General features: G+C 46.1%; 1 protein-coding gene across 4 annotated transcripts; it reads right to left on the reverse strand.

Moving 5' to 3' along the window:
- Window positions 1–318: 318 nt before the first annotated feature.
- CDC27 (cell division cycle 27) lies at window positions 319–26,035 on the reverse strand. Of its 4 annotated transcripts, none has more exons than XM_042836050.1 (19): window positions 25,936–26,035; window positions 20,298–20,373; window positions 17,147–17,294; window positions 14,643–14,768; window positions 13,848–13,945; window positions 13,176–13,330; window positions 12,850–13,064; window positions 12,112–12,226; window positions 9,966–10,081; window positions 9,439–9,538; window positions 8,612–8,819; window positions 7,348–7,517; window positions 6,542–6,694; window positions 5,559–5,767; window positions 5,230–5,347; window positions 4,729–4,857; window positions 3,821–3,895; window positions 2,770–2,950; window positions 319–1,701 (listed from the first exon to the last, which is right to left on the reverse strand). In XM_042836050.1, exons 1-19 carry the CDS (start codon window positions 25,960–25,962, stop codon window positions 1,619–1,621), a joined length of 2,502 nt encoding a protein of 833 aa, XP_042691984.1. In that variant the 5' UTR covers window positions 25,963–26,035; the 3' UTR covers window positions 319–1,618. The 4 variants fall into 4 exon arrangements, with proteins under 4 accessions (XP_042691984.1, XP_042691983.1, XP_042691982.1 ...); XM_042836049.1 differs by having other exon boundaries at window positions 7,348–7,520; XM_042836048.1 differs by having other exon boundaries at window positions 9,966–10,099.
- Between the last annotated feature and the right edge of the window lie 1,242 nt (window positions 26,036–27,277).

The raw sequence follows: 27,277 nt of genomic DNA on the forward strand, positions 1-27,277 counted from the left end.
ACAGAGCCCCACAGAGCCCCACAGAGCCCCACAGAGCCCCACAGAGCCCCACAGAGCCCCCATTTCAGGACCTCAGTGGCGCTGGGGGCGCTCAGCTCACTTCCCTCTGCTTCCAAACAGCACAAAGGTATTTGTGAGCTGCACTTGTGGGTTATTTTCATACAATAAAGGTGTCCCTGTGACTCAGCAGCGATGGGGCACGGTGCAGGGCAAGGCTGTGGCTTAATGCACAAGCTCTGAAGGTGAGCACACGACCCCTACAAGAGAGAACGCTTGAAAAGGAAGCAACAAAAAGATCAAGACTGATGACACCAAGGATGTTGCTATGAAATTTATATCATTCCCAATTTATTATGCATAAATTGCTCTTTAAAACTGCTTTTATCATACACTTTCTTTATCATCACTGCATAAAGGGCACCAATTGTTGCTGCAAAACACTACAGAGAAAGATCATTTTGGACTCAGTGTGGCACAGCTTTCTTCTGACAGAAACAGCCTGTGGGAGGAGGGCAGGGGTCTGTATTCCTACAGTGAGAAAGTACTGCAACAACCTTAAAGAACAGCTTAAAAAAAAAAAAAAACAAAGAGAATTGCACATTTCTGCACTCTGCTTGGACCACATGTTACAAAACTGTTTAAAAAGCAGACGATCTGAGGCAATTATCTGATGCATTTGACTGTAAGGTTCTGATTGCATTAAGGCTTCCGTGGTCGGCCCCATGGATTTGCTCAGCAGCACGCAGTCACTGCAGGGAAAGGGCTCAATGCTTCCACATTAATCATACCTACATTTCTCTCTTGGTTTCACCCTTTATTAAGGTTTATTCTCACACCAGGAAGAACAAATCAAGGGATATATGAGGAAAAAAAAAAAAAAAAAGCAATGCATCACTGATTTCTTTAAAGTACAAAGTAAACATTTTAGAAACTAGGTGAATAAATTAATTCCTGGTTAGAAGATGAAGGTGTTCTGTGAAAGCTGTGGTGCTGCACTGTGATTCTCTTGCTACGTTCCCACTCCTGCAGGTTTGCACTCTAACAGGGACACAAAGGGACACAGGATGTCTTACTTGTGTGACAGCCCCAGTCCTGAGCACTGAGCTCTGTTTGTTCACTGGAGACGCTGCAGCTTTAAGGTCATTTACATTCCCTGGCATTTAAGTTACACTACAATATGCGAAAGTCTTTAACAGCATTTGTCAACACTGTCCTCAACGAACTTGGAAATGAAGTTCAGCACTCTGCTTATCAAGAAAGAACCAAACTAAGACACATTTCTGGGAAAAAAAACAAGACACTGCTTCATTAGTACTGTCCCCACATCTACTGGCTTCGTTACAGCAAACCACAAGTCTCTCTTCCATGATATTTTTCCAGCAAAGGGGAGTCCAAAAGTAGCATTTCCTCCTCAGTCACTTTCATAAGTGTAAGAGCCAACTGGTCAGACTCGGCAGCAGCCAAACGCTGCGCTGCCATTCGTTCTGCGCAGTCTGAGGTGTAACGTGGAGAACCACGACAGCGCTGGCTCAGTGATGTGAAGACCCAGGACGCGAAGGAAGGGGAGAACACAACAGTACCAGTCACACACCCGAGCCCACAGACTGGCTTTCGGAGGTTAGAATTCATCGCTTTCAACCGCGTGGAGCTGTGTGTCGTCCGCATCCGTCATGCTGCTCTCTTGGGACTCGTCTGTGCCGACTTCGAAAGGAAACAGAACACAGAAGTGGTCACAGCTTCCCTACGGTTCTTCCACAGCCAGCTCAGCACAGCGGAGCACAGCGACGCCTCAGTACCTCCCCAGTGTGGAACTGAGCTCCTCCCCTTCCCCTCAAAACGCTTCAGAGCCATGCGGCTTTTCCCTTGTGATAAACTGACCTCAGCATCCTGCAGTCCAAACGAACGCATTTAGAAAGGAGTCAGGACCACGAGGTCCAAAAACTCGCAGCCTCCTCCATTGAAGGGCTGCTCTCTTGTTACCCCGCACATCAGTGCGCTGCGGTCACTGCACTCACGATCAAAATGCATTCCATAGGACACTAAAGCAGCGTCCCAACGTGCTCCTTTTCTTCCAGTCGTGTTTAACGGACCGATCAACCCCGACCCCCCACCCCGCCGCTTCCTGGCTCGGCTGCCGCCGCAGTTCCAGCGCTCTGCCTCCATCTTCTGGCGAGAAACGCACTCAGCCCAGAGCGCAACCAGGCACAGCAAGGGGAGAAGCCTGGTGCCCCAGGAAACGCAGGGCAGGATGAGCTCCCACTGCTGCAGCATCATCAGCAATCACTGGGATAGGCACCCTGACAACAAGGAACACAGCACGTGTTCCTTCAGAAACTTCGCAGAATTCCTGTTTTTCCTCCTTTGGAGGGAGATAATCACACTGCCTATCAGCTTCATTCTCTACTTTCTTTCACATCAGTATTTATGGCTACCCATTTCACAGCGCCATCCACGCTTCACTGTGCTTCAGGCTGATGACCAGAGGCTGGAGGGAGGGGAGAACCCTGTGCCCCCCCTTCCTGCAGGCTGTGATTCAAACAAAACTCATCCATTACTTTACCTTTGATGGTTACCAGACGGTCAAAGCCTTTCAACCAACATCCAGTTCATCCAACCTCTCCCAAAGCCTCCACGGATCCCTCAGTTACACAGAGAATGAAGCCCTGGAGCTCTGACTGTTAGCCTGGAATTCTCCCTACCCGCAGGCAGGAGGTGACCCCTCACACTGGAAACACCTCACTGAATAACAGAGGGTTGCAAAACACCAACCTGATTCGTAGGGATAACATTCACTGATCTGCTCTTCTTGAGTTATTGGCTCCTCATCGTCTGGAAGGTAACGTTTATCGATAGCCTCTTTGATTTGGTTGTTGGCTCCTTTGGGATCTAAGTCCATCGCCCACGAGAAATTCATCAGGGCCAAATGAGTCTGACCCAGCTTTTTATAAACCTAAAATAAAAGCATGAAATGCTACGCTTACAAGTTGCTGCTTGAAAGGCTGGACAACAAACACGGTAAGGCACGGTCAAGTAACACTTCTGAGCAGCAGCAGATTCAAATATTTAATATACAAGTCCAAAGGGAAGCAGCAAAAGTGTGTAGAAAAAGTGCACGAGTGTTTCTACAGCAGTGCCAAAATTTAAATGAAGTGATCAAATGAAATTAGCAGCCAACAGATTCAAGAACATAAGGAAGTGGCTCCTCAGATGTAATTGAAGCTTTGGGACTCCTGCAGCCTCATTAAGGTTTCCCACTTCCCAAACTGTCACGGAAGGACATCGCCTCTGTGACCCTGGGAAGGCCATCAGCTGAAACAGACACTGAGGCTGCTGATGGGGGAGTAAAAGACATTTACACAGACATTTATGCAGCATTTCTGATGAAGCATTAATAAATTTGAGTGTGGTCCAACTTGAATAAAGGCTCAAATAAGCAACACAGCTGACTGATGGGCAGACCAGCTCAGAAAGCCAGCTGCTGCTCCTCTTCTCAGTGTAAGATCTCGACAAAGATCTATTCCTTGCTTTCTAAAACGAATCCTTTCAAGTCGACAGATGCAGAAAAAACAACAGGAGTTTGGGTTATTTCCTCTTGGGTGGTTATAAAAATAGCCTGAGGTTGCTCCAGTCTTTTGAGGCTGAAAGCAGACATGTTAGAGCTGTGAGATCACATGCAGCAAGCTTCATTGAAGGCTGTGTGAATTTTAGAACACTGCCCCAGATGTAAACAGCTTGGCAACAGGCATCAAGTTTTCTCATCAAGCAGTTTCTGCCATGAAGGAAAACAAAGTACTTCCAAAGACAGGGAAGCTCCACCTACCTTTCCTATTAAGAAGTAAACAAGAGACTCTTTGGGAACAATCTGTTTCAGTTCTTCAAGTTCTTGTAAAGCAGACTGAAAAGGAAGAGTAAAAACGTAGCACAAGCTGGCAGTGTGCAAGCAGGCATTGCATCACTGAACTGCAATTCAGTGCTGATGTGAACCTTGAAACTCACATCCAGCACACTGCACCACAAACAGCAGCGTGGTCTCACCCAAAGCAGCTCAAGCTTATTTGTTACACCAGTTTCTCATTTAGGACTATAGAACATTATACCCCAATTACAGGCACAGAGCAAATTGACTCTCCTGCACTAACATCTAATTTTTTCCTGCTCACATTCATCCTCTGCTTTCGACTTATAAAAACAACTCCACTGGGCACTTTGCCTACTCCTCACCCCAACCCTTCTTACATTTAACTGCTTAAGTGAGGAATTTCCAGAACACACTGCAGATGAAGTTTCTCCTACACGTATGCACACACTCCTGAAGAAAAGGTTTCAGAAGCCAGACTACCAGACTTGCTTCTGTTGGCCACAGAGTTCAGACCAGAGGACAAGAGTCCCTGGAAAGACAGGGAAGACCCAACCCACCCACAAGCAGGGCACAAATCAGCTGAGGGATCACAACAAAACTGTGTGGCCTCCCATTTTTCAATTGCTGATACAGCCTTTAGTAGCAGGTTCTTATTGCTGTCATCTGTTAGGACCCTTAAAAAACAAACCAACACATCTGTTGCCTTCAGATTTTATGATCAAAACCTCACATTTCCCCCTCAGTGAAGGTGGCACTTCTTGAAACAAATGCTTTGTTAGCTGCTCTGCCTGCTCATGCTGCAGACTGCATCCCCATTCACTGCTGCAGCAACTGAAAGATAATTTAAGGTTGTCTGCACCAAATCTTACCTTGTATTTCTCATTTGCAAACAATACAGAAGCCCTATGGAATTTGCATAGTGGGTTCTTGGGGTCAATGTTAATGGCTTTGTTTAGAGTATCCAAAGCCTTTTCAGATTTTTTCAGTGCGTGCTGTACCTGTAACAGAACAGGAATAAAGCCTTGAAAGGGGGAAAGAAGAAAAATGCATTTGCCTGGTAGATGTGCTGCTGCATTTCCTGACAGCCTGTTTCTACCAAGTCTTAAACCAAGCTTTCTCCCAGGCAAGTTTATGCTGTCAGGTTGAGCTGGCAGTCATTTCCACACTGGCTAAAAGCAACTGGGGGAGGGAGAGAGGAGGACTTATTTTCTGACACAATCCCACGGTGACTCATTTATGCCATAAGATCCTCTAACAGGTCTTCTGAACTTTGCTTTGTTTGGTTTTGCACTTCAAGTTCAGGAAGACTGCAGGTGAAGCACAGAGGCAGATCAGAAGATAACAAGGAGAGCTGAGTGCAATCTACTTACGACTCCGATGTGACACAGTAAGACTGAGCTCTGAGGATTGATATCAAGTGCTTTCTGGAAATGCATTTCTGCTAGACTGAATTTTTCCTGTTTGTAATAAATCATTCCCAACCCATACCTGCAGAAAGGAAAAAAATCCATTAATAAGAGAGCACCTGAAGTAAACTTTCCTCAGCAAACACGAACTGGCAGAAGTGGCACAGATTTACTATTTCACTGAGGGTAAGAAATGCCTCTGTGACAAAAAACGCTCCCAACGTTTGCAGCTCATTTCTCTCCAAAAGGTGCTCAGGATCACACACAGCAGAAGGGGACAAAGCAAGACTTACCACGCATTATAGTGTCTAGGATTGACTCTGATTGCGTTCCTAAAACAAGCCAGTGCTTTGTCTAGCTCTTCTGTTAACACAAATTCGTGCCCCAGAAGGGTGTAGGCGTAAGCATAGTTTGGATCAACTTGAATGGCTCTCTGGAAGAACTTGATTGCAATGTCATGCTCTCGTTGCAAACTGAAGCAGTTCCCTGCAGCACACCATGCCTAGCAAAAGCAGCATTCCAAAGTTAGCAGTTTTGTTTTACAACCTGCACTGCTGTCACTGATTTATGCAGTTACACATCACTTCCTACTGGATTCTAAATAACACAACAGTTTGAACAATCCTGACCAGTTGCTTCACTGATTTTCCTTCCTCTGGTACATGACAGAATGACCTCAACAGGTTTCTCTCCAGCAGAAAATCCCAGACTCCACAGTTTTCTCAACTGTTAGGAGCAGATTAGTAATCCCTCCACACAACACACTCTTATTACTTGTGCTGGGGCACATGTTCAAATATCAACCTGTTTGCATCCCATGTGTATGCTATACTACCTGTTATACTACTATACTGCAATTCAATGGACTTCAGCACAAAAATGTTTCCAGAAGGATGTTGCCCAAGTGCAGGAAATGAAAGTGCCAGTGAATTACAGCACTTAGAGGGTGGTATCAGGAAAGACATTCCTTGTGTTCACACACTGGCATCAGCAGGAACAATCAACCCACGATCTTTCTGGATTAACAGTGCCAATACAAATTCAAATGATAGAAATTAATAGATTGCAGGTTCCAACCTGCCCCATATAAGCTGATATTCTAATGCCAAGCAGCCATTTCAGGCATCATCAGTTCGACAGACAATCCTGCACCTCCCTCTCCATTTTCACCACACAGTTCTCACGTCAGAATGAAATCCTAATCCAGCTCCAGGCCAGGTTCTGGTCCCTGTCACTGACTGTTGCTCATCTCACTGAGCACCACAGCATTTTGTACCTCTGGTGAGTTTTTATCCATGTCTGTTAAATCCTTGGACAGAACTGAAAGAGCAACATCTTTCTGCAGGTGCCACAGCGTTGTTGAATAGATTTCCATGCCTTCTACTCTGTAGTTTTCAATCCTCCTCACTTCTGAAAATATCCTTTCAGCCTAAGAAAGGAAAAGAGAAATCAAACTTACGATTCCACCCACCCAAGCAGTGCACACAGATCTAAGTTAGAAGCCTCCTATGTCCAGACTGACAGTTCTTTGCCACACAATCACACGATGCACAGCTACGAGTCCTGCTGTATTTTTATCTTCCCCTCCAAACACAGCAGGTGACTACACTCCAATACAGCTGGGCCAGGCAGAACTCCAGCTGCCCTCCCTGCTTGTGACTCCTGCAGGAAACAAGCACACCAACTGCCAGGACAACAGAGAGAAGGGAAGGCGAGCGGCTGGATTCATCTCAGCTGCCTGCTTCTGTTCTGCAGCAGCTTGCCATCACCTCAGCTGTACAAATGCAGCCAGTCCCCAGGCTGCAAGGGGAACCAGGTCATCGATGGGATCTGTGTTAATTAAATAAGTGTGGGGAGAAGAACACCTGGTTTTAGAACCTGAACTGTTTCAGTGGTATTATTTACAGCACTGCAGCACAAACAGCTGCATCGGCATCACTGAGGGTGAAGAGGCAAGGGGAGAACCCCCCAATTGGACACAAGAGGAAATGAGCTCAGCTTTAAAAGCAGTCTGAAGCCGAACTCAACTTCAGGAAAGAGCGACTGCAGACACAGATTCAAAACCAACCACACAGCTCCTACCTGCATGTATTCTGCGAGCTCAAAGTAAGCTCTCCCGATTTGGCACAGCACCCAGCCAGTGTTGTAGTGGTGAGATGGCAGATGGCTTAGAATATTTATCGCTTCTTTGCAGTTGTACGAGCACAAGGCTAAATAACCTTTCCCCATGTCACGAAGGAGGCTCATCAAACCTTCTAGGAGAAAAATACAATAAGTAAAAAACGGAAAACAGATTGCTGGAACACTTATTTACTTGAAACTGCTAATCCCCATAAGCTTTTCAGTGTGGCACCGCTCCCAATTTTGCATATGAATATCTTCCAAGAGTCCTTAAGCAGGCTTATCCACTCTTAATTCACAACACAACAGTGCAAACTGCAATGGAAGTCAGGCATTGGCAACTTCTCAAGCCAGCAACAGAACACTCAGGAACACGGAAATGGGGAAGCTCGGGAGAAGAGGATTTCTGCACTTACACCAACAACTCAAACTTATTTTTTAGGTCTCAGTTTCCACATGTCTGGTATCCATGGACACGTGCTTGCTGCCTGGAAACTTTATGGAGCCAAAAGAGAGGAATTCAACAGTTTGTCTAGGATTTTCTGTCAAACTGGACAAAGGCTTGTGCTTAAACAAACGGGAAATAACAATGGAGAAGAGACAACAAACCCAGCTTTGAGGGAAGTTAGCTGAATTACTCATACTTTGAATCTGTTTCCAGGGTTCCTGTCTGAAAACATCTTCAACACTCAGCAGAACCAGATTCACTCACTGTCACTTTTTTCTATCCTGTTATTTCAGCTGTTCTCTGTAAGTTAGCTGGAGCATACTGAATTCAATCACCTTGATAATTACAGAAAGGTAATCACTGCAGGTTGACCGAAACATAACTGAAGCAATTTTTCCCACCCACTAAACCAGAGGGAGCTCATAAGCAGGAGGGAGAACGACTTCACACACAGCAGACAGTGCTAGGACAAAGGGGAATGGCTTTAAACTAAGAGGGGAGAATGAGGGCAGAATGAGGGCAGACATGAGGGGGAAACTCTTGAGCAGAGTGGTGAGGCCCTGGCAGTGCTGCCCAGAGCTGCGGGCTCCCATCCCTGGAGGTGCACAAGGCCATGGATGGGCCCTGAGCTGCCCCTGCTGCTGGGGGGCAGGCAGCCCACAGCAGAGTTGCATCTGGGTGGGCTCTGAGGTCCTTTCCTACACAACCATGCTATGATCCCACCATTAAAAACACGGAGCTACAAAGTTCGACCTGTCTGGTCGCATTCAAACAGACCTGCTGCTGCCTTCTGTAGCGTAAAAGCCTGGATCTGGGGTGTAACAGTAGATATTTTCCCTTCTGAAATGATGGAAGAGTCCAGTTTGGTAATTTCCAAGCTATCATTTATGTTTGGCTGAGTTATCCCTCCCTTATTTGTTTTACTTTTTGTTTTCCTGTTTGCAATCTTAGGTGGAAACTTCATTTTTAATTTTTTGCTATTTTCCTGCAAGCAAAAAGAAAAAAAGTTACACATGTAAAAGAAATTAATTCAACTTCACATAATTAACTTGCAAGTTCAGTAAGAATGTATTTATGCCTCTTCACAACAGCGCCCAGCTGCTTCACTTTTGCACTTAGTTACAGGCACCTCCAACTCCATTGAAAGCTGTGTTTAACAGCAAAGATTCTCATATATTTAACCACAGTCCACAGGCATTTGTGCTCTGAAGTCCTGCTCCATTGATTAAAGAGCAGGAAACTGACAAGAAAAAAGTGCAGCTTGCTTTTAGAACAAAGCAAGCAACCAAGACACTTCTTAAATAAACACATCCACACAACAGAGCCTCCTGTCAACTGGGTTGGCAGCCAGCAGCACTGCTGCACTTGTCATCCCAGCACACATCTCTGCTTTTGTTCACCTTCTTCCCACTCCCAGTGGAGCACTCTTGAGAATGAAAAGAAACAAGGCACCAAGACACGTTCCACAGAGCCTGATATGAAATGCCAGCTCTGCTCACGATGGAGATGAGGAACCAACTGCTACGATTGATGTGCAGATGGGGAAGCTATTAGAGGCATGGGTGAGGAAAGCCCCTCAAAAAGACAAGCGTGGATTCTGTTACCTTTGTTGTGGAGCTATCACTAGTAAAAAGGCGAGAGCTTCTTCGAGGCAGTGAGTTTGGTGGAGCAGCAATTGTTGGGCTCAATACCTGAGGTGTTGTACTGAAAACAAACGGCACGTTAAAGCTGAAGGTTTCGCTTCCATTCTTTTGAAACAAGAAAATTGTTTTACTGTTGCTTTAAAGAAAAATGCTCAAGTACTGAAGTGCAAGCAGTCCTACAGGAAAGGGATGGAAAAAACCCACCTGCCTGTTCTGTGTTAACAGCACCAACATAAAACTTCCTGTCTACCTTGCTGTCTATGGATGACATTTTCCTACCTGCCAAGCAGATTTAAAACAAACACCACCATCACACAGGAGCCTTCTAACCACTGAGCTCATTCTCCCCAACAAAACAGACACTTCCTCATCCCAACCAGAATCCTGCAGGACAGCCCGTAAAGGATGGACAAACAAAACCATCCCTAAATCCTCCAGAAAGAAGATGTAAAAGGTAACAGCAAGCCAAGAGATTTTTCTCTTCCTACCTTGTCTGTGGACCAGAGCTCTGTGTTTGTGCAACGAGGATTGGAGTGACCTCCCGGCTATTCCCACTCTGGGAGAAGACTGATTTTGTTCCAGCCTGGCTGATCCTGGTGACCGCCTGCATAACACGAAGTTTCTACAGGTTTGTTATGATGTCACTGAGAAACCTCAATTCTCTGCTCTAGCAAAGCAAATCCCTTCTGCCTACTGACCAGCGCCCAGAGGAGAACTATTTCCACAAAGGTTTCCTCCCCCCCAGTTGTAAGGAGAACCCAAAGCATTCCTCATTCTCTGCCTGAACGTTTGCCCATACAACAACTTCCCAAAACTCCACACACGTTATCTGAGGACACGAAATCTCCATCTAGTGGCAAGAAACTACATTAGGTGCTTGTGCAAGAAGAAAAGGGAATTAAAAAGTATCACATTTCAAGTTCCCTAACGTGACTGAATCTGAGCGTTCAGGAACAGGTTCACAAAGAAAGCAGTTGTCTGATGTACAGATTTGGTCTTTCACAGAAGCCCAAGTTCCAGCTCTCTGCCCCACTCCAGGGGCACTAACAGCCAACTCTGGTGGTCACACAGAAGAGATGCTTTCTAAGGCACCAAACCGTAAGCAGGACCAACAGCAGCACAAGCAGCAACAGCTGATGGATTATCTGACTTGTACCAGTTCTGTCCCTCCTTTCCTTCTCAATGTCCTGTTATCAGAGGACAGCTGAGGCAGCCAGCACACAGGCCTGCCCACTCAGATAGGGAGCCCTGGGATCAATCCTGATGTCTCATTCATTTACGCAGGTGTTTCCTAGGAAACTGCCTCCATTCAGTCATGCACATCCTAGCCACAGCTACAACAGCGTTAGCAAACCTGGCCATTTGAAGTGAAAGTGGCCAATTATTTACATTGGGCAAAGCATGCATCAGAATTCTAAGCTACTTAAGTGTTTGTATTCAGGGACCAGCAGAGATCCACCTCAGAAAGCATCTGCAGAGCAGTGAAATTCCCATCGTGGGGCCCTTGTGGCACACTGAGCCAAGTGACAAAGGAGCAAGAAGGACTTGATTTCCTGAAGCCCTGCATCTATCACACAGCACATCTGAGACTAAATGCAGGGCAGCACTACAGCAAAAAGGCACATGCAACTTCTGAATTTAATAATACATTCAAGTATCCTCAGGTTTTGCTTTTAGAAAGGAACAAACGGTTCCTTCACTGCCATCAACATCCCACCTCTCATTTGTCACTATGGCAACTATGATAATTTCTTCCTGAATAAAAAAAGATAATTTGTAGTTTCTTCTAGACAAGATTTAGCCAAATGAAACAGCACTCTATCAGTCAGCTCCCCACGGACCACCAACAGTATTGTGATCAGATCTGATGTAAACTACAATTCAGGAACTGTCTGCAAGCTGACTTGAAGCTCCTAGTATTATTTGAAGTTCTCTCTGAAGATCCCTACAGTAAAGAAAGAAATCAAAGTGAAAACTTCAAGTTCTGACTGCTTTCAGACTCCAGCTTGCACTTAAGTTTCCAATCCTTCCCAGTTCAGCTGTTGTTGTCTGTACATTCCTGCTGGGCTGCAGGAGGACAGAAGTGATGGCCCAGGTTGCCCCTCAGGCCTGCCAAGCAACACCAGCAAGGCAGCCTGCAGATAAATGAGTGGTGAGGGGCAGGAGGGAAGGCTTGATTTACCAGGAAGAAAGAATTCCTCACTGGGAGCCTTCCCTGTCTTTACAGACCTTTGGGAAAACAAAAAAAAATCTGTTTTGCTATCAAAAGAAAGTGACAGAATGAGTCGAAAACACTTGCAGCACAAACACTGTTTGAAATACAGTTGCTGTCTTCCTTGCTGCCTTATTTGCTCAGCTGAAGAGAAAGGTTTTTAAAATAATAAGCTTTTTGTTGAGGCTTTGGGAATTGTGAAACTGTCACTACTTCAAAACAGACCATTTTACGGCAGATTTCATTTCAACTGATGCTTCTTAAAAGTCTAAAGTGTTTTGCCAGGGAGATCACTGGCCCATCACATCCACATGAAGCATTCACTTATAGTGTTTGCCTTTTTTTTCTTTTTAATCTGCATTATGGATTCTCCTTTTAAAGTAACCAACAGAACAGCAATTGCATCCTGGAACACAAAGTACCTTCTTTGAAGGTGCTCCTGTGGATGGCACATCAATTACAGAAGAGGAGTTTGTGTAGTTTTGTAAATAGGATCCATCTCCAGGGCTTGGGGTTTCTAGTGGCAAAATTCCAAAGCTGAGAACAAAATGAAGAGCAAATGTTTAAGTCCAAATGTTAGGCCATAGAATCAGACCAATTCTGTGGCCAAAGCACAGACCCAGATTATCAGCTTCACTTCACTGATTTAGGTTAACCCTGATATCTTTGGATCTATTCTCTTCTGCGTTCTTAAACTTCAGGAATAAGAACACAGAACTTTCTTCACCTCCCTCCAAAAACAAGCAATAAAATCAGATAACCCAAGTATTAACAGTTGTTTCTGTAACTAAAACAGCATATAAGGAAGATTCTTATATTTACACGTTCTTTAGAAGAGAGACACTTTTCCAGGAAAGCTCTAAGAGCAGCTTCTCATATCAGTTCTAAAGAACACATCTCTGGAATAAAGACTCTTCCAGTGTGACTGCAGCAACAAGAAACAGTGCATCAAGAGCTCTTCCCCGTTCTAGACATAAAACACCAGCTGCTTGTTTAAAGAACAGAAGAGATGAACACTGGGGCCAAGAGGAGTCGCTGAAGCTGCTCTGCTTCTGCAGCGCTGTTCATAATGCACCATCAGCAAGCCTTGTGCTGCACGACACAACGCAAACCAACAGCAGAGCAGCTAACTGTAGCAACCATCTGTTAGGAAGGCTCACCTTGGAGTCAGTGGGCTCAAAGCAGCAGGTCCTCCCAGTAAACTTCGCCCAGTTTTTGGTTTATTTTGAGCCTGTTTCGACAAGATGGCAGTTCCTGACCCAAGAGGGACAGCATCTGGTGAAATCACAGCTGAGTCAATGTAAGACATAGAGGAGTCTGTGTTCAAGGAGGAATATTTTGCATTGGAGGACTCTAGGTTGATCCTGTTCAACTCCTAAAAAAACAAAAGGCAGCTTTTAGTTACCCATGCAGCACAGCTTCTAATTCACATTTTAAAGTGAAGCTGGAAGGGCTGCTTGAATACAGTGAGGATGGCAAAACTCACAATTGTGTCTTGCGGTGTTTCCATCAGGACAGTCTCAGGCTGTCTGTGGGAAATGTTGTGATTAGACACCAACGTTGTGCAAGTGTTAGGCAGACAGCTGCTGAAGTTCTGTAAAGATGTTAATTTAAACGTTTGGTCGGGGTCTGGTTTTTCACCTGTAAGATTGGAAGGAGATTTGAATAGAGTTCTTCCTCAGTTCCCATGCTGAAGATTCAAGAGGAATCAAGGAGTGGGGAGACAAGTGTACTTTAGGAAGAGGGCATTCTCGTTTTGTTCTTTTAAAAGCCCTTGCACAAAAATCAGAAGTGCACTTCCACTGCAAAACCCTGGACAGTTTAATTCATTTAATTCAACTGAAGTTAGTCCCACAAGTGTGGTTTCTCAGGGTATCCTAACTGCAGGTACCAACACAGGGGGTGCTGTTAAACCCAAAACCTAACAGTCATGAGAACAGAATGAGGCAGAAGCTCTGAACACGGGTAAAGCATTTTAAATCCATCATTACTCATGGAAACACTCCTGAAGAATTCTGCTGGCATTTTCCTTACTAGCTTTGGACAGGGAGTAAAAATAGTAAAAATACATGTTGTGCAGTGATGGCAAATTGGAAAATGGGACTTAACCAGAAATGCAGAAAACATCTTCGTTAGGAAGTCAGCTCTGCAGACCTACCTATTTCACACAGCGATTCAAAAGGGGACCAGAGGAAAGGATTTAAACTAAGGCTCTTTTGGTAACATTCTGATCCTTTGGCAAGCCGGTCTGTCTTGCTGCAAAAAGAATGCAACAGTTTATCAGGAAACTTCAGAACAGAACCTTTGTTTGAGATGCTCTCCGGGAGAAGAATTGAAAAACAAAAACATGTTAAAGAGTCACAGCAACATTCCTCAAGCCACAGAAACAGAGCAATACTGAGGTACTTGGCACAGTTGTGCACAGGTGGCAGCTTAATGCAGCCCATGGAATTACTTCAGCACTGGCCTGGTTTGAAAGTTTTCATTTTTTAGAAGGCTGCTGTTGTTGTTAACAGTTCAAAAAAATCTTCCTAATCAAAACTTTTCAAGTTCAGCTCTTCACAGTTAAGAAAAATTCAAGTGGTAACACTGGGAAACGGATTTTGAGAGCTTCTCTTTAGGAATATTACAGACCTTAAGTTGTAAGAACATGGCACTTAAATACATGTTGAACACACAAGAGGGAAGCCTGTTTTCAGGCACTCAGATGTTCTGGGTAGCAGACAAACCATGCCTGCATTCCTAAGCTGGATGGTTTCCATAACTATCTGTCTGCATCTATCATTCTTCCGTGCAGGCAGCACAGCCTGGCCCCACAACTGACACTTCTACATCCTGCGTTGGCTGAATTTTTACTTATTTTGGCTGACATTGATTCGATCACAACCAAAAGCCCATCGCTATCACCACCCAAACCCTGGGCTCTGAAAGAAAGTGAACAAAGCAGCATTACCAGTAGACATGTCCCAGTAAGGAGAGCGTAAAGCACGCAGAGTCACCGAACTCCGTGACAATGTCATCATGGCTTTTCTGTTTATTCAACACTCCACCAGATAAGATCTGCTCTCCTTCTGCAAGCCTTTTTAAAAAACAAGAGGTTTAAAGGGGTTACAAGGCTCACAGCACTGGCAGTCCAGTGTTTTCACCCTGCTGCAAACAAAAACAGAAATCCACTGTCAGTGGTCACAAGTTTCAAACGATGTACAAAATAGTTCCTGCAAATTAACATCAAATAATTGATTCCTCTTGCAATGTGGAGTATGCAGAACTTGGGAGCCCAATATCCCCACTAGGGAAAAGAAAAATCCCATACCACTCCAAAACTAGCAATGCATAATAGAGCATGACTTCCCCAAAAGAGCCTGGTTTTGGGCACTATACTAAGAGAGAAGCAGCCTTCACTGAGATGATCAGAGGGCTGGAGCAGCTCTCCTATGAAGAACAGCTGAGGGAACTGGGCTTGGTCAGCTTGGAGAAGAGAAAGCTCCAGGGAGACCTCATTGTGGCCTTCCAGTGCTCGAATGGAGAGTATGAACAGGAGGGGAACGGCTGTTTGTGAGGGTGGATGGTGATGGGACAAGGGGGAATGGCTTTAAAGTGAGACAGGGGAGGTTTAGGTTGGATATGAGGAGGAAGTTTTTCCCCCAGAGGGTGGTGAGGCACTGGAACAGGTTGCCCAAGGAGGCTGTGGATGCCCCATCTCTGCAGGCATCCAAGGCCAGGCTGGATGTGGCTCTGGGCAGCCTGGGCTGCTGGTTGGTGACCTGCACACAGCAGGGGGTTGGAACCAGGTGAGCACTGTGCTCCTTTTCAACCCAGGCCATTCTGTGATTCTATGATTCCAGGAGCTTCACCTTTGAAGGTATTTTACCTAAAACACCACTCAGCTTGGCTTTGTTTCCCAGCTGAGAAAAGCAAGCTGTAAGGCTCTAAGCTCTCATTTCATAAGATCCAACACTGGGATACAGCACACTTGGCATCTGAATGTCTCTGTTGCTTTCACAATCTCCTCCTGCCTTCACATGAAATTGCATTCATTTGTAGATGCTCTCATCAGGGCAGACCACTCTGCCAAGAAAACAAGGCACATTTCTATAAGTGCCAGTCAAAGTTAACTTCTGAAGAATCTTCCAGAAATCCCACCTACCTAACTGAAATCAGCTCAGTGGTGCTGTACACATCCAGACTTTGTAAAAGCAAAGGAGAACAATCAGCTTCAAATTTATTCTGTGGGGACCTTCCCAAGTAGAGCACTAATGTGATTTCCCTTTCAACAGAAGATGCAAAGAAACCTGTATCCTAGTAGCTCCAAGAGTGCTAAAACAACGTCAGAAGAAATGCAATAAAACCAGACTTCTCTGCTACTCTTATGAAATCAGAAGTTTTGCCTGCTAAAGAAAGCACCAAAGAAGAAAGAGCTGCTCCAAGAGACCTGTTTTGGTTACACATTGCAGATAGGATCCTGACTGCCACCAAAACAATCACATCACACCACACCAAATGACACATTTCACCACCCACTAAAGAAATGAATCTTTTTCTTTTGGGTAATTGAAAGAGGGCCTTTCTAAATGGGAGAAAACCCACACCACAAACCCTGGAATACAAGCTGTCACGTAGGAAAAAAAACCAAAACACTCCATCTTTTGCAAAGAACCCAGCTGTATTAAAAGGTCCTTGAACAAAAGTTTCTCCCTCCTTTGGTTCCTTATTTGCTCCATCTGCAGCTCAGCCAGACGTTGTTTGCTACACTGGAGCTGCAGCAGCCCTGAAGGTCTGCACAGAGGCAAAAACACCTTCAGTAACAAACTCTCTGGGCATCATGGAGGGGCTGTAGCTCGGACATTTCATTTATGTGCTCTTACTGCTAGACTGCAGCAAGCAGCAGCAAAGTACCTCCCTGCTTACACCTCGTTAAGGTGAATCCTGTTCTTGGGGCGGGGGGTAATGCAGCATTCTTTGGAGTGGAATCCAGCTGTTGTGTTTGCTTGTTTTCAGAAGAGATTTTTTATCTGCCATCCTCTCCCCCCATCCACCCCCAGCATTAACTGGGTAACAGGAGCAAACTTACTGTCTGAGGGAAGCAGCCTGCCCATTAAATCCATACAGGAAACACTTAATGAAATAAGCCAGAGCATCACAGAAACAAAAGCAAAACAATCACTTCTCAGACTGGTCTGCCTGAGCCACCTCAGCAACCAATCCTCTCTCCCCTCCCCTTGAAAACTCCTTTGCAGGTTATTCAAGACCTTCTGGAGGTTTCTGCAATACGGGCTATTGCTCATTAGGTTCATTGCTCCTATCTGGAAGCAACATGAATTGAACTTAAAATTATCTTCAGAGTTGGAGGGCCAATAAATCACTAGTTCACATGCTCTGACAGCTACGAAAGAGAAATTAAAATGGAAAAAAAAATGCATTTGTAACCCTGAAACAGAACACAGAGGGTTCACTTACTTGCTGAGGTCAACACAACATTTTGCAAGCAGGTATTTACACTGTGGAGTAGTACAGCTGTGTCCCTTTAGGAGCCTGTATGCTTTATATGCCTTTCCTGAGCGGTAGTAACACGTTGCCAGCAAAAACAGTGCTTCTTCTGAATGTACTAAGAGAAATAAAATGAAATCCATCAGTTGGTCGTTTACCACTGTAATACAGGGAACTGGTGGGAGCAGAACGCAGCCAGGAGCCAAATACAGGAAAGGAAGTAGTAACATTAGAGAAATTCATTACCCACTGGAGCGTATTTATTTGTCAGCATGTAACCAGCTTCCACACGCTGCTGTCCTGCACAGTCACACCAACACGACATCTACTGTTGTAAGAGAACTTTGATCCTCCTGGCTACCAATTTCAACAAGCATCAGCCAGCTGCTGTTGAAATGACAGCAAGCCAAGCAGAGCTGTGACTTCTAGCAGAGCAGAAGTGCTTTAACCTGTTGGCCACGCCACGTTTGGGCGCTGAGTGTTAGCAGCAAACACCCACCAGGGACCCTTGGCAAAGAGCTGAGCTGCACATGAACACTGGCACAACCATGGCTGGCAGGAAGAGCCTCCCTAAGGAAGCCAACTTCAGCTTAAGCAGCCTAACTAATAGATCTAATCCTAATTACAGGATTGAACTTTCTCTATCTGCAATGTTACTTCTGCTGCTTTCCAAAAGCATTTGACTGTGTCTTTTGACATGATTTACACAGATTTTTTTATGATCATTAAAATAAACCACTTACCAGTCACCTCCAACATTAAATCTTTGTCCTTTCCACTGCCTATAATTATTTAATCATGATCATGGTTTACAAGTTACCGTTCAGATGCTTTGTCTCATGATAGGGACAAACCCTCCTCAAAATCTTCTTCCTAAAGCTGTAAAAACTGTTACAGGTTTCTAAATTCTGAAAGAACTTCAAGCTTCAGGACAAAATCATCCCTATCAGAGCAGAAAGCCAGAGCGATCAAGACACAATAGCATTTTCTACGACAGAAACTCGAGTTGCTTAGGATGAATCATGTCTGCTTCCACACTTCTTCCACTGCGGAGCTGTATTACGTACTGCCCTGAGAATGCTCTATTCAAAGAGCTGGAGCTGGCATCCAGGTTTAAAAGGCTGAGGTCAGACTTGCTGATTGTACTTGCACTTGCAGTATAAAGGACAGAGCAGCTAATCCCTCGAGTAACTTTGAAACCTTACTGTATAATTGTCAGCTGAAACTTAAAACACCAGAACACACATTGGCGAGGCAGCAGTGAGCCCAGCCGTGCTGTGAACTCGAGCAGCAAGCCGTGGCTGTGTGAACCACCCTCACTTCTCATTCCCTCTTCCAGTTTTTAAGGGGTTGAGCCCTGCTCTTTGTTCAGCACTAAGCCACGAAGCATTCCATGTCAAAGAAAGGCGGCCTACGAAGGCAACTCTCTCAAGTGCCCAATTAATTAAAAAACTGATATTACTTCACTTTTCACTTAACGAGCAGATGGAATTCAGCACTGAGATCGAGACAGTTATGAAGTTTCTTTCTGTGCTTGCTTAGAATCCTCTACAAAAATCAGGAGCAGCCCACAGAAACCTCTTGGGGAACTCACTCAAATCCTCTGCTCCACTGAACACCATTTAAGGGTCTGTCATCACCTGGACAGTAACAAGAGAAACTGAAGGCCCAAAGGGAGAGCAACATTTCTTCAATCTTACGCTAAAAACTCCAGATCTTTTTGATAATTGAAGTTAAATCAATTATTTTATCCACTAACTTAACACACTTCAAGTGTCCCAAGCAAATCCCAAGTCACAGATGTCCCCACAAACACAAAGTGCAGAACTTAAACCTCCTCTGAGGGTAAAAACCCTACTGCTGTTATGGATGCAGTGTGTTTGAGCTCAGCACCCTCTACTCTGCAGCATAATTACTTACTGTAACCAGAAGCAGGGTGTTTGATTGCTTGAATCAAGGGACAGCAAGCTGCTCCATCTCAGCACTGTTGGCCACTGAAAAAAACCTGTCTGAAGATCTCTATAAGAGAGCTATCCTGCAGGGATTCCTGCAGCAGCAGAATAGGACAGCATACTGCTACAAAGTGGACACTATTTCTATGTGCTTGGCAATTACTTTCCATCTAGCATCTTCCTGAATCTCAGAACATGCTTTGTTCAGGGGAGATGAACACAGAGCATGGACCAGGTTACACCATTTGGTTACAGTGTAAGCTCAAGTGTTGCTTAGCCTGAAAAAATTAAATGTGTGCTTGTTATTTGATTGTTAAACATTATATTGGTGTTTTTTTCTGTTTCCTAAGGGACTAAGGGACAATAACTTCCAAACCAGAGAAAACTGAATACCAGTATCAAAGAGGAAGAAGCAGAGAGCAAAAAGCTTATCTGAGGTCATAGAGTAAAAGATAAGGAAGAAAACAGACTACAGTAAAAGAAGGAAGTTGGTCTTTGAAGGACAGAGGAGAAGCATGGATTCATGCTGCTGTGCATAAGGCATCCTAGAACTGACAGCACACTCCTAGCATTGCACAGGAGATGTTTATTTCGTGTTCCAATGCTCACTGTCTCCATTTTCCTCCATGCTCTTTTCCCACGCCCACAAAATCCTTCCAGCTACAACACTGACACAATCAGTGCATCTAAATGGGATTATCAGCATCAGGATAACTTGTGGCATGCACTCTGCACCTCTCCAAGACGACTTCAAGAACTGCAGGTCTTCCAAGGCCCTGAAAATCTCTCCCATTGGAGGCCGCATTACACTTACATTACACATGCCACATTACACTTTGAACACCGACTCTGAATTTAACTTCTAAGGAAGCTTTACAAACAAACCAACAACAAACAATGCAAATAGAAAGCACTCCTGTTGGACTATTTGATTGGCAATCCTGCCAATGGCAGGGTGGTGGGGTCAGCCATCTCTGAGGTCCCTTCCAACCCACGCCATTCTCCGATTCTAAGCTTTCCCAACTGAACTGAGAAACATTCTTCCTAAGCAGAAAGTTAAGCTTTATTATAACAACTAGAGCAGGACAACACAGGACCAGAGGCTCAAAATCTTAAATCAGCACTGAGGAAACGTCTTGTTCACATCTGCAAAGCACAGCAGTACTCACCTTCTGCATACAACCTTTCTGCGAGGAACACCGCGTCGCGGTAAGCATAGTGGTTAAGTGCTTGCCATATAGCAGCCTACAAGACAAGAAAACAAAGAGCCTATATTTAGAGTGAAATTTCAGAATGCACAACTCATCAGCTCTTACTGTCAGAAGGTGCAGCTCGGCTTTGGTTCACCAGAGTCATAGGAAAGTTCAGGGAAAAACACGCAGCCTTTGGTGACTTCAACTGTTAGTGGCAAGGAGCTTAAAAACGAGACAGCCATCTCAGCACTGGTAGCACAACCCAACCTCAGAACACAGCTGGTTCTCACCAGTTACCATATACACCATCTGTAAGTCTCAACCAGTTACAGTTTTAACCTAAGGGAACACGGATCACTGCAGACCACCAAATAATACAAGCAGAAAGAACAAAGCCAGCCCCCAACTTTGAGCACAGCACCGTTCTGCTCTTGGCCTAAGGAAGAAAAAAAATAAAATAATCAAGGGAGCCCAACCCATGTAATGCATTGTGCATAAACCCATTTAAACCATCTCACCTTGAGGTGTGACAAACTGAAAAGCAGCAGGACTAGGAGCCCTGTCAGGCTGTCAACACAAGCCTGCTGCTGGTTAAGCATACGAAGCACTGAGTGTTCTCCTTGATGAGATGTTGGCTGGGGTGACCCACTGCTTTTCACTGCCGTTTGCTTTGGGTCCTTGCTTACCATTTGCTGCACTGATGAGGCCTGAGGTATCACACAGGAATGTGTGCAGCGCAGTGAGGTGGACAAACAGATCTGTGCAGCCCATTTTGCTCGTGTACGTGGACTTGGTCAAACACAAGCACCTGCATGAGGGTACCAATATTCCTTTTTCACCAACACCAAAGTTCAGTGTGTGCAGCTGACAGCGTTCAACCCTTAAGGATGACATTACTCCACTGAAATGCAAATTAAATGCAGATACAGGTGCACAAACTCTGTGCACCACTGGAATAGCTGCCACAATTACTTGCACTGCGTTGCTATCAGCCGAGCTAAAAGGAGGATGGAGAGGGCTGGAGTACATCAGCCTCGTTACACCACCCCGATTTTCCTCAGATCAATGAAAATATCTTCAGGAAAGGGGTAGGGAGGAAAAAGAATCCCTCATAACATTGGCTTGGTCCTTCTCTGTCATTACCAGCTGTGATCTGTGTGCTTCTCAGAGGTAAGACAGGCTGGGACCAGGACTGCAGCTCCAGTTGCAAAGCAGCTTCCCACAGCCAAACTGCCATTTTGCAGCAGCTCTGTTACTACTGATCCAAACAAGAGCTCAACTGATGAACTCAAGGCTCTGTGGTCTAATACTTCTCCTATATTTATATGTAACTGCAAACACAAACAGAACCTAGATCCCAATACCACAGACATCCAAAACCAAGATTAAACTCTCAGAGAAAAAGAAACAACGAATGCTGTCTCCAGCAGGAGATATAAGTGCCAATTTCACATTTCCCCCCCCAAACATCACAAACAGTTACATGGACCATATGCTACTTCTTGCAACACAAACTCGACAAACTCAGGGTGTGAAAAAAATGTGTGAGTTCTCCTTCAGGGAAGCCTACACATCTTTATGAGCAGCACACAGCAGAGTTCCCAATCACTATTTAGATATTTTATACATCACCTCCACAGAGGTATTTTCTCCTTGGTCAGTAGGTCCCAGCTGTACACTTAAAATCAACAGGTACTCTGGGCCAGTGTCAAGATAATTAATTCTCTGCAAATTATAACGCAGAGGCGTTATTTCTCTCCAGTTGCACTCCGCACTTCAGATAACTTCAGCCTCAGCATCTGCATGAGCGACTGCTGCTTTTACCTTGAAAAGCTCCAAGGCTGCGCACTGCTGTGGTACGAGAAGCACTGAACAGAAGGAGGGTGTTAAAATCTTTCAGACTAAATCCAGGTTAAGGCAGCTCAAGGTCTCCTTTTTTCTCCTGCTCTCCAAAGCAGCTCTTCCTTCACCCAGCCACAAGTGGCATTCAGATCAATCTAGCCAAGCAGAGCTGTCCTGGAGTTAAAAGCACCGTCTGGGCACACACACAAAACAAAGGGATGGGGGTGGTGGTGGCAAAAAAAAAATAAAATCAATGTTATCTGCCTTCCCAAACGAGAGCAAGTTGCCAGAAGATGTTGCCAAAGGCTGAGAGGGGACCCAAGCCATTCTTGGCTAAATCACAGCCATGTTACACAAGGTATGCTACACTGTGCCTCAGAGAACAAGCCTTGCTGAGCAGAGTCCCACTGACTGCAGAAAGCCAGCTGGCAGAATCCCTCTTACGTAACAGTCGTCATTTTGCAACTAAAAAGGTGCGAGTTGGAGTTGTGCCTTCAGCAGACGATTCTGACAGCTGGATCCTCACATGTGCTGCCCATGGGGGTGGGGAGGGAGAAGGAAGGTGCAGGGATCAACCACACGGGTGCAGAACTGATTTTGTACAGCACGAGACAAAGCCCTAGCTTACACAAACTGCCACAAAGTCTTGCTGCCACAGCCCTTAGGAAGCAAGTCTGGGACTGGAGCATCACTGTCCTTATCGAGCAGTGGTTGAGTTATTTTCTAGCTGAGGATCAATGCATCCACACCACAGTGCCACAATTAAGTCAGACCAGAAGAGCGGTTTGAAGCAGAAACACTTTGGGGGCATTTATCCAATAAAAACTACTCAGTGCTGCAATGCTTTGGGGCAGGACAACCCAGTCTTACTTTCCTCTCTGCAGTAGTGATGAAATTTTACACGGACTGCACCCACCAGGACCCAAAGCAGCCATCTCAAGCCATCTCCCCGGGGCTGAGAAAAGCAGCTGAGGCGCTGCGGCTGTCATGTCTGTTCTCTGAGCTGCAAACAAATACAGACAGGAGAGAAGCTTCAAGTGCTTTGGAGTTTTACCGTGCTTCCAGAAGAGGTGGATCTCCAGGCTCTGGTCACCCAACCTCCTGAATATACACATAATTTATAAATGCAGAGCAAGCAGGGAATTCCAAAACCACCACACCAGCTACAGCTCTATGGCAAAGCATCCGCAGAGTCAGAAGCAAGGAAATAAGAGCCAGCTCACACGTGTCCACCTTCAACCCAGAAGACCCTGTGCACCGTCCAACCATCTCTCCACATCTAACCCAAACCTCTTGAAGGGTAAGCCCACACTTCTGACAGTTACACAGCCTTGGGAATTACTTCCCAAGCTTTCCAACCTATTGACATGCTAAGCAATCACTTCCTACCGCATTTTAACGTTTGTTCAAGGTGAGGAGAGGGGAAGACAGAGTTTCCAGTGACAGACTTTGCTATATTTGCTAGCTACAGAGACTCTGTCGAGTAATCAGACACTTATTGGTACTGCATGCTTCCAGCCATGGCAGCAGTCGTGGAGTTCAAGCATCGTTCATGTGGGTCACAGCAGATGATCACCTTGAGAAGCTGAATTCCAAGGAATGCCTTCATTTTGTTTCCATGATGTTTTTCAGAACTACTTGGAAGGCATCCAAACGCACAAGAGGTACAAGGCCTTGCATCTGAGCTGAAGAGATTTAAGCTGACCACATCAAGAAGTAAAACAGTGGTCTGTTGTCTCCATAAAATGAGTAAAAATACCAGAGGCTGAGAGATTGAATAAGCTAACAGAAATCTAACCAGTCATTTTGATGTCTTTTAGGACATTAGTTTTATATAATTAAAATGTCACACTTTTAAGGCAACTGAGAAACAGATTTCTAGTATTTATCTGTCAGACTTTATGTATCACGACAACAAAAATGAGTTTGCCCTCAATATCAGCCTCGTAGGCATCCGAGGAGCTGGGGGTGAAACAACAAACAGAACATCTCTACAGTTACAACAGCAGTACAAAAGAGAAGTAGTGCCTACTTATTGAAGCATAGCATCAAAAAAGTACAAATAAATAGAAAATCAGAGATAAATGCATGAACTCCAGCTAGAAAGGGAACTCAAAAGCACAGTTTAACCTCATTCAAGCTGTGTACTGCAAAATGGAGTCTGGTGACTGGACACACAATATCAGTGCAAAAAGAAGCGTGAGCTGGTACAGAAAGCTTCTGCAGCACAGAGCTCACAGCTGTGGCACAAAGAGCTGGGGCCTGCAACTGCAGATCCAGGCAGAACCAAATGCCAACCTTGCTCTGGATGGTCGCACTGGCAACTTTCCTACCTCAAAGACCAACAGTACAACCAAGGCCACAACAAGTAACAAATCCTAAACTTATCAGCATTGCTGCAAGCAGGGAACAGCAACAGCACTGCTGACTAAAAAGTTATTTGGCACGTGAAGAATCTAAATAGGTACATTCAATAAAGCAAAGCCCTAGCAAAACTTTCAAGCAGATAAAAGCTTGAGAACAGCAATAGGCAGGTCCTTACCATGCATTTCTACCAGGGAACTCTCAGAACAGCCAATACTTTCCTCTTGCTTAGTCTAATTAAGAGAGTGGTGCAAACGTTAAGTATTGTTCCCTGTCATTCCCTCTGAAAGGCATTCTCGCTTCCTTTTCTAACATAACCCCATATTTTCCTAGAACACCCAGCTGCTAAAAAAGCAACAGCAGAAATCCAAAGGTTGCAGCAGTGCATGGGCAAGACCATGAAGAGGAGGTGCCCAACAGCCCAAATCATTCCTACCAACACATTGTCCCTCACTCTCTGAGCAGAGCAACAGAACAGCAGCATCACAAATGCAAGGCCCTGCTCTATCAGAGTGCCATCGCTGCCTCCACCTCACGCAGGCAAGGTCAGGCCAGCAGGGTGGTGATTTTCTTTGCATCCTCTCTTCATCCTCTTCTCCTTGAAGGAAGCACCAAGCCAGATTCTTCACTATGCTTGTTATAGACAATCATCTCTATACTACCAAGACGCTTACAGCTCCAAAGATAACGAGAAAAATAAATACGTTAAGAAGCTAAAAATAAAAAGAGAACATGAATGGGATTATTATACTGTTAGCAGAGAATTACACAATTAGAGTAATGCACATAAGGGAAAAAAGTAGGAAGAGACAGCCAACTCCTATTCTGTAAATCATGCCTTTGCAATGGGATGACTGAGAACAGGAGCAGGAAGCCCATCAAGGCAAGACGTGAAATAGGGTAGAAAAAAAACACGATTATGTTATTTTTTCTCCCGTTGCAGAGATACAAACTCTCCACGCCAACTCCCGGGGAACGAGGCACGTCCTCAGCCGGGAGCCGAGCACGTTTCGAAAGGAGACAGCGGCGCAGAGGTGAGCGAGAAGGGCTCAACAGGTCTCCCCGGGGAACTGCGGGGGAGAGGAGCGGCCCCGTGCCGCCCGCAGGGCGACGGGGGGGCGGCCAGCCCCGGCCCAGGGCAGCCCAAAGGGGCGGCGGGGCGGCCCGTGCGGCGCGGGGGGCGGCCGAGGGAACCCGGGAGGGCACGCAGAGCCGCAATGGGGCCCAGAGAGCTGCCGTAGGGCCCCGCCGCCGAGGAAGGGACGCCGAGAGCCGCCCCGGGAGCGGCCCGAGCGGAGCGGGCCTGCCTCGGCCTCAGGAAAGGGCCCGACGAAGCGGGCGGAGCCGGACCGGGCCTCGGGGCCTGAGAGCGGCGGCGGCCCGAGCCCGTCCACCCGGGGGTCGGTACCTGGACGGGTTCCTGCAGCACCGTCATCCTGCTCCCCTCGGCCTCCTCCGCCTCCTGCTCCTCCTCCTCGCCGAGCCCGGAGCGGGGCGGCCGCGGACCCGGCCCCGCCTCACTGCGTGTCCCGGCGGCGGCGCGGCGCGGCCCGGCCCCCGCTCATTTAAACTCGCAGCGACCGTTACCGGGGCAGGCGGCGGGGAGGGAAGGAACGAGGTGGGCCAAACGCCGAGTCCGCCCGAAGCCGCCGGCGGAAATAGCCGAAGCGGCTGCCGGAAACACCCGAAGCGCCGGGCGGAAAGAGCCGAGCGCTGACGGAAAACAGCTGGGAAAGCCCTCTCGTCAGGCAAACGGAAGCGCCTCAGTCGGCGGAGCCGCCCGAGTGCGGCCGGAGAGAGCCGAGCGCTGAGGCGGGGCGGGGCGGGCGCTGAGGGGCGGTGGGTGGTTGCCGCCCCTCACAGCGGCGGGCGGCGGCCCTGAGGTCTCGGGCGGCCCTGAAAACGCATTTTTGTCAATACGAAATAAAAAATAGCGCTTGTTTTTTGTTTTTTAAACCTAAAAGATGAGACTTCGGGGCTAGTCAGGAAAGCTCAGAGTCCCTCGGTGGTGGTTGAGGTGCCTGGGTCTCCTCCCACAGAGCGCTGAGGTGCTGGCCCACACCTCTGTGGTAATTCCATCCGCGTTATCTGTCATTAAGCCATAAAAAGTCATTCTGTAACTATCTACGAATCGTTAACTGAAGCTTACCGGGTTGGGTTTATTTTTTTGGGTCAAGTTTTAAACGCTGGAGCTTTTATGGAGAGCTTTTCCTTGGAAATCCTCACGGTGCAAAAAATAAAAAACCCACGGCGGTTCTGCTGCAATGCGGGGCAAAAAACAGCAGCAAAAAACGGGCAGATTTGTGTCCCTGTGACCACTGTGAGTGCTGCAGGTGTGGTGTCACCTGCAGGCTGACTGAGGGGCACTCAGTCACAGAATCACAGAATGGATTGAAAAGGAGCACAGTGCTCATCCAGTTCAACCCTCTGCTGTGTGCAGGTCACCAACCAGCAGCCCAGGCTGCCCAGAGCCACATCCAGCCTGGCCTTGGATGCCTGCAGGGATGGGGCATCCACAGCCTCCTTGGGCAACCTGTTCCAGTGCCTCACCACCTTCTATGTCAAAAACTTCCTCCCAATATCCAACCTAAACCTCCCCTGTCTCACTTTCAAACCATTCCCCCTTGTCCTATCGCTATTAACAGCGCTCAAAGCTTTGAAATGAAGCTGTGTGTGTGGAGCAATGGGCTCAGCCTGTTCCCCAGTCCCTTTGTGCACCGTTCTTTGCGTTTCTGAAAAGCACATTTGTG

This window comes from Centrocercus urophasianus, unplaced genomic scaffold, assembly GCF_019232065.1.
Source record: "Centrocercus urophasianus isolate 14NV4802_14NV808 unplaced genomic scaffold, USGS_Curo_1.0 seq_57, whole genome shotgun sequence".
NCBI classification, from domain to species: Eukaryota; Metazoa; Chordata; class Aves; order Galliformes; family Phasianidae; genus Centrocercus; species Centrocercus urophasianus.

Excerpts from the sequence above, each read along its gene's own strand:
- CDC27 (XM_042836047.1), bottom strand. The coding sequence starts at position 25,962 with ATGACGGTGCTGCAGGAACCCGTCCAG. Across the intron at positions 20,374-25,935 it reads TGCTGCAGGAACCCGTCCAG|GCTGCTATATGGCAAGCACT; the intron begins GTACCGACCCCC and ends CTTGTCTTGTAG. Across the intron at positions 13,331-13,847 it reads TGAATCGCTGTGTGAAATAG|GTGAAAAACCAGACCCCGAC; the intron begins GTAGGTCTGCAG and ends CCAATCTTACAG.